General features: G+C 32.8%; 2 protein-coding genes across 2 annotated transcripts; one reads left to right on the top strand and one right to left on the bottom strand.

The window, feature by feature from the left end:
* Positions 1–3,069: 3,069 nt before the first annotated feature.
* Positions 3,070–4,791, top strand: LOC132744100 (uncharacterized). Its single transcript, XM_060732715.1, has one exon. The coding sequence runs from the start codon at positions 3,070–3,072 to the stop codon at positions 4,789–4,791; it is 1,722 nt and encodes a 573-aa protein (XP_060588698.1).
* Positions 4,792–6,769: 1,978 nt separating this feature from the next.
* On the bottom strand, positions 6,770–9,582 carry LOC132744103 (ras-like protein 1). Its single transcript, XM_060732717.1, has 2 exons — positions 9,464–9,582; positions 6,770–7,758 (listed from the first exon to the last, which is right to left on the bottom strand). Exons 1-2 carry the CDS (start codon positions 9,514–9,516, stop codon positions 6,966–6,968), a joined length of 846 nt encoding a protein of 281 aa, XP_060588700.1. The 5' UTR covers positions 9,517–9,582; the 3' UTR covers positions 6,770–6,965.
* Between the last annotated feature and the right edge of the window lie 1,042 nt (positions 9,583–10,624).

Raw genomic sequence — 10,624 nt, 5'->3', positions numbered from 1 at the left:
AAAGCTTTTAATGATAGTGCACTTTTATAGTATCCAATATTTTTCTCATTTTCATCTGTTGCTTTTTGGTAACTGTTATAGTGAATTAGTATTTTACATGGCAATCAAACTACTTTGTTTACATTTTACTACCTTTATGACAAATTATTTCATATTTATCGCTACTATTTTTAAGTAGCAAGCATTTAAAATTTCTCTAAAACGATTATTCAAATATTATAAAATTCATCTTAACTTGGCTCTATTTAACTATTTCAAGAAGTACAAATTAATTTGTTTCTGTGGCATAATGTGCTTTCACCTCGTGTGACGAATAATTGTTGAGAAAACTGTAAAACATTTTCTAGCGGCGAAAGAGTAGATTTAAAAAGTTTATTAAATATAATTTGTAAACGTAAGTGATAACAATAAACCTATTTTGTTGAAAATTTACGGGTTTTGAAAACTGCAGTATTATCAATTAATCATTACAGTTTTAGTTTACGTGATTTGTTCGAACTTGGATTTCTGTTGAAAAAGTGGCATCAAAATGATCATAATATATATTGATTATTAGTATTTCTTAAATAATGGTATCTTGTCTCAAGACAATTTGATCAAGTTTTAGAAAACAGCCCACTATTGCAAAATTCGCAAATTGTTCAACACTCGATCGCATCAAAGTAGTCATTATTCTGAAACCTGCTATTTGCATTTCGGATTAAGGAAACTGTGATGGTCTTTCTATACGACTTATTTGAAAATGTTGCAAAGCATGGGATCGATACGCGTTAGTAGATTATGCATGTAACCGCTTAATAAAGCCTTAAATATATAAAATTCTTAGCAATCATGACAAGATCGATTCATTGACAAGCATCTGACAGGAATAGGCCGGTCAGTAAATGTGCGACACTTAGTTTTCGGCCTACTTTACTGCACTGACCGGCCGCGACTGCCGGAAACTCGTTAATTCCAATCCATTAGACAAGTTCAAATAGTCTTGTTACTGGGTTAGGATGTTGGCTGTACTCCGTAATCGTTTCATCGCCGACATTATTGATCAATTAGACTTGAATCATGCATTTTAAACTCAGAAGAAAATAAACTAACATCAACAAAAAAGCAAAAAAGACAAGAACAACAAAAAAGAAACTGCAACAAGAACAACAAAATAAACATTTTAAATAAAACAGCCACAAAATTACTTTGTTACAATGGATTTATATAACAATGTATTGTAACTATTACATAAGAAGCCGATTACCACATTTCGTTATCAAATAATTAAATTTCATGTGAAATACCTTAAAAGAGGCACAAGAATCGCGAAAGAAATAAAAGTTGTTAGGAAGAGTGTCGTGTTATTCATCTTCGGAAATTTGCACCACAAGAGTTCAAGTGTAAACTGCAAAAAAAATCGTTTATATACGGTCATATAGCCTGTAAAGATCTTTGTAACGAATTTATAATACTGCAAACGTCTTTTTAAAAGAAAGAAATGCCCCGTGAATTGACTATAGCCGTGTATATTTATTATTAAACATTTTTGACGCCTAATGTTATAGAAAACGGGATTCTATGGGAATCCAAAAGAGGAATGCAATCTATGTAATAAGTGCAAAAAAATCATGTTAATTAAATCATGCAAGGGAATTAATTCAGGCATATTTATTGAAATCATGTGTATAGATGCTTACTTCTCTTTATTCCTGCTATTTGTTTAGCCTATGGTACTGATTGAGGCATTAAATCTAAAAAAAAAACTCTTAAAAAAGCTATTTTTTGTAACCGAATTGCCAAGCTTTGAGTATGGAACGGTCTATTCAAAGTTTAAAGGATTTCATATTCAAAATACACAATGAGTTACTAACAATGTAGAGACAAGTCGGATTGCACGGTATTCTTGGCTGACCTGGTTCTACACTGGTTGCAAAGGCTTATCACTAGTAGGTTAAGGATAAATAAAGGAATAATGTACGGTAAAAAAAGATAAATGTATGGTAAAGGATAAAATGTAGGATAAAGAAAGGATTAATGTAACTTTGATAAATGAAAGATCATGTTTGTATGATAAATATAAGATAAATGTATATGTACAATAAATGATATATAAAGGAGTAATGAAGGGGTAGAGGACGGATTAATGTATGATAAATAAAAGATTAATGTATGATAAATAAAGGATTAATGTATGAAAAATAAAGGATTAATGAATCAATGAATAAACTATTAATGTTAAAGGATTACTTAATGTATGACAAATGATTATAAAGCGTTAACGTATGAAGTTTTTATATGTGATTGCTGTTAAAATAAGACTATATGTATGTAAATATTCATGGTTTTATGTTTATTTGACTGATAACTACTAAAATATTAATTAATTAGCAGATTAATTAAAATTTATCACAAGCTTTGATTTTATGCTCAAAACTATTATTAAAAAAATTCTCTGGACTGGCTAGATAGGTTGAATCATTTTTATAAATCATGCCACGATTTGTTTAATTTGATGGACAGATTGTAAAATCAAGACTCTTTATATTGTAAAACTTTATCCGTACTATCTCCCAACAAAGTGTCTGTAAAGTTCAATCTGTATCTATGCATAAAACTTAATTTCTTATTAGCCACAAAATGCGTAATCTACAAAGTACTTGATCAAGCAAATTTGTCCAAAATTGTTTCGTTTACTTCCTTATTCGGTACGTTGATTTGACAATGTCATATGATATCGAGACAAGTGACTTGTGTAAAACTTGTTTGTGATAAAAGTTCACCGCTAGCGTCTGTTGTACAGATAACAATAAGTTATTGTGCTCATTGACTGTGAAGTGGTTTATCAAATCTAAACAAATATCTTCAGTGTGACTATCTCTAGCTCTTATAAGATGTCACTAATTTATAATGTAATGTAATAAAAGAATAAGCGTGTACACCGTGTTCATGAAATATAATAAAACGTTACAAAATGGTGGAGGGAATAAGTATGTAAACCGTGTTCATGAAATATAATAAAACGTTACAAAATGGCGGAGGGAATAAGTATGTAAACCGTGTTCATGAACTATAATAAAACGTTACAAAATGGCGGAGGGATGTTTGATAGATTCTCTGTTTGATACTGGTGACATAAATTCACCCTGTCAGCCGTGTTCAAGAAAAAACAAGCGTTCAGAAGCGGTCATATATTGTGCCGATTGTGATGAAATTCAGTGTCTTATTTGTTCCAAGGACCATGAAACTTACGTTGTAATGGAACATCACGTGATTTTTGGCATTGACGATTGGAAACATTCAAATGATTTCTTAGACTTAGCAAAAATTAGCAAATGTGAAATGCATGGGCTGACTTATGAATACTTTTGTGAACAGGACAATAGGCTATGCTGTCAAGACTGTCGCAAAACAACCCATCGGACATGTTGTAATGTTAAAAGAATAGTCTCAATAGAACACCAGTATTCCGGAAAAGAGCGTAAAACTGTAGACTCAAAATTTAAAGAACTTCTAAATGATGCAAGAAAAATATCATCTATGTCAGAGGAACGGAAGTCTTGCGTTAAAAATCAAATGGCTGAAATGCCTAGCATCATAGACGATATAAGGAAATCGTTTCTTAATATGATTGACAGGTTTGAAGAGTCAGTGCTAAAAGAGGGGGAAAGTATTGAATGTAAAAGAATGGCCTCTTTAGAAGAAATACAAAGCCGGACATCTGCAGTCGTAAGCGATATTCAAAACACGCTAACAAATATTAAAAGTATACCAAAGTCCATGACACCGGAGCAAACTTTTGTTTTCGAAAAGAAAATGGATGAAATACTAAACGGCTATGAAAATAAAATAAAATTACAAGCAGCAGAACTAAGAAACGTTGGAGATACTGTTTCTGTTCAATTTTCAGAAAAACTATTAGACTTTCTTAAAACTGCCCCTAATGAACTAGGAAAATTAAACACCGACTCTAGTCACGTCGACTCCGACTTCCTTCCGGAGCCAAAACCAGTTGAAATTAGACATATCACGACTACACATAAACGATCAAGTACAGGTTTTCAACATTTTTATATAGGGATGGATTTTCTTCAAAATGGCAGACTTGCGTTAGCGGATCACGTGGACAGAAAGTGTGTCATCATGAGTGCATCTTTGAATGTCATCGGAGAGCAACGTCTCAAATATGCTCCTCAGAATCTTCTTGTATTTGGAAATGACGAGCTTCTAATTTCTAGCGGGGATAAACGGTTCATAGATCATTTTCAAGTGAACTCTGAAAACATACTAACTTACAAAAAAAGAATTGAAACTTTGTCACCTTGCGATTCTTTATCATTGGTAGTTGACAACATTTTTGCTCTTGGTATTGCAGATAAAACCCAACCGGTGTGCAGGCTTAAAGACTTTAACCAGTTTTTTAATTTCGATGTCGACTTTGACAGAGAAAATTACAAACTTGGAGAAACAAAATGCGCCTATTGCCATAGTCTTGAAATACTGGTGTTGACGGATTATGCAAGAAATACCATTGCGATTATCAACCCAAGAACAGGAGAAAAACTGCAGGTTCAAGACAAAGTGATACAAGGCCCCCGGGGCGTAGTTATAGGCAAAGACGGGTCCATCTTTGTTTGTTGTGAAGATTCATGCTGCCTGGTTCAATTGTCGCCTTCTGGAGAAATTTTGAGCTTCAGAAAACTTCGCATCAACTTTCCGCACTCGATTTGTATCTCAAAAGACTTTACAAAACTTGCCATATCAAACAACAGCTCAGATGACTGTTTTATTCAACTTTTTTCCATTGATTGAATTATAGAATTAAATCTTTTTCTAGTGTTTCTGCCAGCTCTGATTTTCTGAGGGTCTTTTATGACCCCCTGTATGATATTTTAGGGGTCATTTCAAATTCATAAGGGTCATGCCAATAAATTTAACAAAAATGTAAAAAAAAAAACAGGTAACACTTTATAAGTTTTATTTACAATATTTTGTATATTTTTCGTGAAGAAATTGGTCAATCTCTGCTATTTTGGATTATTTGTCATCCAATAATAACGCTGTATTTCTTAAAAATTATGTGTGTTAATTTTCATAGAAGAAAGAAAGTCGATACTATATTGAAATTCGTTCATAGTCGCCTTCTATTTTTCATAGTGCTTCATAGTACCGCCTAGTGACGTAATCAAGGGCCAAATAAAGCTTGACACTAAATATGTAAGTGTTCATTCTTAGCTGTTTTACAGAAATTAGAAACATTCTCCTGTCGCTATCGCTCCCTTCGAAGTTTCTAATTTCTGTAGAACAGCACAGATGAACACTAACATATACGCAGACTGCATTTTCCAGCAGACAGTTATTCGTTCGCAGAATATGACGACAACAAAATAAATAATTTTGTCTGGGCGCTTTCAATATATGCAGTAACGTATAAATGCAAGCGTTTATTAACTAGTTGAAATTGGCTAAATGCCGGACCACGGACCCGGTAAATTTCATTTCTCATTAAAATTATAGTGGAGCCCACGGTAAACATTCCGTACATTTTTATACTGAATTGACGGTTTATAGTCTGTATATCTGACTTGTGTTGAAATCAGCGACGGTGAAATTCTTGCGTCACAAAATACGCACTAACTAAATTTCATTGCGTCATGGCTGAAAATAGTGCGCCAAAAACGCAAAAACGCGCTCTGGCAGAAACACTAAATAATAATAATAATGATACTGCTTTGATCGGAAGAAAAGCAAAGTTGTAGCTATTGCTAGCTGTTGAATAAAGTAACTCGAGTAATCTGTAGTTTAAACTTGTTTTATTGCAGCACATGTAAAAAAAATAACAACAAAAAACACAAATGAAACAGATATATAACACAAATGGGTTGAGCAACAGTTTCTTACGTCCAAGAAATTTTCAAGTGGGGCTGTCAAAAAAAATTATTTTAACTTTTTTGTCTAGCATATTTTCTTTGCTTTTGGACTTAGATTTGTTTTGTTTCATAATAATTGGATGACATCTGATCTCGGACATATCGTCTAATTGTTATTTGTTTCTCAGCCCGGAAACAGAAAACATACGGAAAAGTAGTCGTAAATAGATACATTTATATACATTACTGGTCTATATTACCATTATCCAAAGGACACGATGAGACACATTAAACAAAAGATCGAAGAATGTCCGTAAATTATGAAAAAAATACACACAAAGATCTGCTTTCACTTTCGTAAGAAATGGCGGACGCGCATGAATTAAGTTTCATCTCTGATGCCAAAGCGTAGTTTAAACAAGAGAGATAAACCAATTATCGGAAATCTGAATAGGCGAATGAAAATTGGACAAATAAAAAAAATTACATATATATACATGTATAACGTATATACAAAACTCAGAGTAAGTTTAATATAAACTAAAACGTGCAAATCTTATTTAAGGATTTTCTCTTTGTATAAAGTTTAAACGGTCGGCAAAGGTAATACCCATCTGATTTTCTTTAACTTGTTTCACAGTTGTCGATTTCTTTTAAGGTCGCTGACTTCCTACCACTTGCCCGTCACCTCTGTGTGCTCGAATCTGCCAGGGATTTTTAAAAGTAAAAGTTTTTATTTAGTCAGCTTACGAAACGTCGGTTATTCTAGGGAGGTGTCCGCTAATGCCTGAAAAAAACCCGGAGGGGCACCTTAAATCTTTCTCAATCAGTGTACCTGGAAAGTCACCATGAGACCATTATAAGGTCGGTCTGACTAAACAAGACAGAAATAAAAATCTGACGGAATACCAGTCGATTTTATTGATGAAGAGATCGCCCTCTATTTTTCATTCAGATAGTTGTTTTTTGTCTGATGCTGTGGTTACGTTTATGTATAACAAGGCTTATTTACGATATTTTTATGTTTTAACAGTTGTATAATAAACCTGTTATAAGAACATGTCAGTGTCTTTCACACTCATTATATTCATCCCCTATTGTTTTATTTCTATTTTATTACTTTCTTACTTTAAGTCTTGCAAAAAAGCGCTGAAATTTAGACCATTTAGATGTAGGTTGTTTTCGCAGAGTTGGCGTTTCTGGGAATTGTCTTTTAGTTTCCGGTGTATTCTCGGACAGTGTTTCCGGTACTCCTTCTGACGGTACTTTTATACAGGTAAATGACCTTCTCTCCTGAACATGGAAAGCTGGGAGCGACATTCTACGTACACAGGATGCAACTGATGAAGCGTTAATCAATGAAACTACGTCTATCATTCTCTGTAGTATAGGATGAGTGAAAAGATGTCGATATACCTCACCTATGTTCATCCCAGTATTAAGTGATATTTCTGTATGAGGCAATCCCCAGACATAAACCTCAGACTGTTTACTCGTTTGCGGAACTTGTCCGTGCGGAGTGTCAGCTTTATTACTAACTAATACAATCGGCATCCCATCCCCTTTCAATTCGTCTATTTCTTGCTTAATTTTGCTTATATAATCAAACGACTCCACCGGATTCTCATATGAATATATCAAAATATAGGCTTGTGCTGTTTGAATTGCCAGTTCTTTCAATGTGTCCACAAGGTTAACATTTATCTCCATTAACTCGACTATCATTGCTCCTTCATCGTCTTGATTGCGATCATCAATGGAAAAATCCTCCCTGAACCGTTTCTCCGTTAACTGTTTTATCAGCGTCGATTTACCAACACTAGAAGCGCCAATAACTAGTACACGTATTTTGTTGCATTGGAGACTAGTTGCAGACTTTCTCCTCAAAGCCAATCTTGATGAAAAGACGCTGTAAGAAAAAAAGAACAATCAATGAGTGTCACTTGACCGTTGATGAGTTTGAAAAACGGAGCCGAATCATCATTATCGGCCCTTTGAACACGAGCGCGTGCAAAAAAATGAAACAATAACGTCACATTTTATGTAATCAAAACACCTAGTAGGCTTTAAGCACGGATCGTTTGCTTTTATTTTAAGAACTGTTAAGCGTAATTTGTACATACACAGTATTTTTGAATTTTAAAGAGAGAAAATAAAACTTACTTCTTGATTCCAGTGAACTTTGCATAAAAGTGAAACAACTCTGTATATTTTACTGCGCAGAGACTGGACTTTCTACAACAGAATTATCAGTTATTAAAGTATTGCTACTATTAGATTAAAGACATTTATATTGTCAGAGACGGGCGGAAGGTGATAATTGACCATGAAATGCATAGTACCATCTGGGCCTTATTCATTTTTGGGGCCGATTTTCACTTCCCGGCCATACTCTGCCGTGTATTAGCCTCTTATTCTTTCGTAAAAATGTCCGCGCAAGAAGAAAATATGCATTAACGGATATGATGACATGAGCACACACCGTTGTTGCATGTTTTTAATTTTCTAATTTGATTGTCGATGTAATATTTTGAAAAGAACCTAACTATGAAATTAGTTTTATGACAATATAGATTTTCAGTATGTCTCTACTCGCCCAGAAAAGGCTTTTAATACGGTACCATACAAATTAACCATACAAAGTCTATACGATTTCAAATAGTTTAAGAATATTTCGTAAACATTTTCTTATAATAAAACTTTTTTTTTATTCTGGGCTAAAAAAATCCCGTAATGATCTGGATCACAAAGTCAATATTATTTGTAGCCCATCGCTAATTAAAAACGAACAAAATATTGTAACAAATGGACTCCACTGAGGTTTTTTTGACATGACGGGACTGGAAATATTCTTTTTTTGAGATTATTACTTGATTTGATGTAGATCTATACTAATAACTTATAATATGTGCAAGATTTCAGATCATTAGCTCGTTCCATTTTTTTCCAAAATGATTATTATAATAGTGAAAAAATGACCCAAATTGAAAAGCGTTTAAACGCTGTTCACTCGAATCGGACAGTGAATAGCACAAACATACGATTTTCAATGTATTTCTTGTATATTACTTAGATATATTTTATTCATATTTCTGTAATAAGTGCTCATGTTGACCTATGTGAAACAATAAAAATAAAATTTTATGTTTTTAGGCTAATTAACCTCAGTGCAGTTCCTTTAAAGTCGTAGCTTTAAACAATATGAACAAAATTTTTTAAATTCCTGTAACTCAAATTTTTGTATTTTTTTTATATCATAAAATATAATACCGGTAATTAAATGAAGATTTATCAATATTGAAAGTTCCAAAATGCATTATTTGTAAAAAATATTACTGAATTTACATCTCATGTAAATAAAGGGAGGTTATTAGAAATTTATTCTCGATAAAGTCTAAGCCAATTTTTTCAATAAGAAATAAATGCGTATATTTTTAATTTAGTGATTACTTATAATGTGCATAAACATTTGCAGTACAATGTACATATTTAACATATTCTAGGATGTAAAAGAATAGTCATGTACATTAGTTATATACATATATAAACTTTAACTTAAATGCAGCATCCTTAATAAAAACATACAGGATCTTTAATATGCAAAATGTACTCACCGTGTATCCTCAGGCTGTCTGAATTCGACGGTTTCAAAATACATGTTCGACATCTGACTTCTATCTAAGACCTAAGAAGAATAAGCTCTGAGCAAGCAATGATATACTCGCCTATTGTCTGTGTACTGTATATTGACCATGAGTGTTTTTTTTTGCAAGTGATAATCATTTCAAAATGTACACTTAGTATTACCAAAATATTTTTTTGACATTAAACCTTTAAGTTAAGAGTTCAAAATTATAAACATTAGAGTAAGAATGATTTGAACAGTGGTTTCGAAAACGCAAGAACGCGCAAGGAACATGAATTAAACCAATAATTCAGCAGTTTTAAATAAAACCCCGAACAGTGATGACGACTTACCTGTAAGAAATGTGTGAAACACAATGTTATGTGAAATGTATTTATCACGTGACATTATCACGTGAGATCGCTTAACGTTGTTATTGTTGAAATATTAAATTACATTGTGCTATAGGCATTGTATCTATTGTTTTATGCTACAAGCGTTTGAGTTAAATTGAATTGAAAGTTTCTTCGGTCGGATCATTAAGATAATGATGATATATTTAGTAACGTTGAAGGTGTTGTTTTTTAATGATTACCGGTATGTAAACAACATTTGATCCGATCCCGAAAATATAGATTATCATAAAGATATATTAAGATAATAATTAAATTCATAACCAAAATTTTGTTTATCATTTACCAAGCTTTTAGAAATAAGATGGCAAAATCACATTTCAAACAGACTATAGTTTATTTTTCACTTTCCTTTTATTTTGTTGTTGGTTTATGCATAATACGATCTATAAAGTGAATGATGTGATAATGACTGCGAAGCAACTGTTGACATTAATAAACAAGTATATTAAGCTTGTTTACATCATTTTTTTTGCTGTATATTAGTCTAGTCATTATGTAGCTGCTCGTAAACGAAATGTCTACTAAAATCTCAAAATATTATTTTTTTCCATGGTCTCTGATTCCACTCCCTGAAAAATCATCTCGCGGAAAACCAGATTTTCAAATGCTGTCAACCTTAGGGTCTGCCAGAGCGTCAAACCTAGGGTGTGTACTAAAAAGGCTTGTTATGGGCTGACATAATGGCGGAAGCTTAAACCGACTAAATGTTTTCCATATCTGAATGCTCGTTGGAT

Source organism: Ruditapes philippinarum, unplaced genomic scaffold, assembly GCF_026571515.1.
Source record: "Ruditapes philippinarum isolate M1 unplaced genomic scaffold, ASM2657151v2 ctg307_1_1_1_1, whole genome shotgun sequence".
Lineage (NCBI taxonomy): Eukaryota > Metazoa > Mollusca > Bivalvia > Venerida > Veneridae > Ruditapes > Ruditapes philippinarum.
The sequence above is the reverse complement of the archived record's forward strand: the minus strand, read 5'-3'. Positions and strand labels throughout refer to the sequence as shown.

Excerpts from the sequence above, each read along its gene's own strand:
- LOC132744103 (XM_060732717.1), bottom strand. The coding sequence starts at position 9,516 with ATGTCGAACATGTATTTTGAAACCGTCGAATTCAGACAGCCTGAGGAT. Across the intron at positions 7,759-9,463 it reads AGACAGCCTGAGGATACACG|CGTCTTTTCATCAAGATTGG; the intron begins GTGAGTACATTT and ends TTTTTCTTACAG.
- LOC132744100 (XM_060732715.1), top strand. The coding sequence starts at position 3,070 with ATGGCGGAGGGATGTTTGATAGATTCTCTGTTTGATACTGGTGACATA.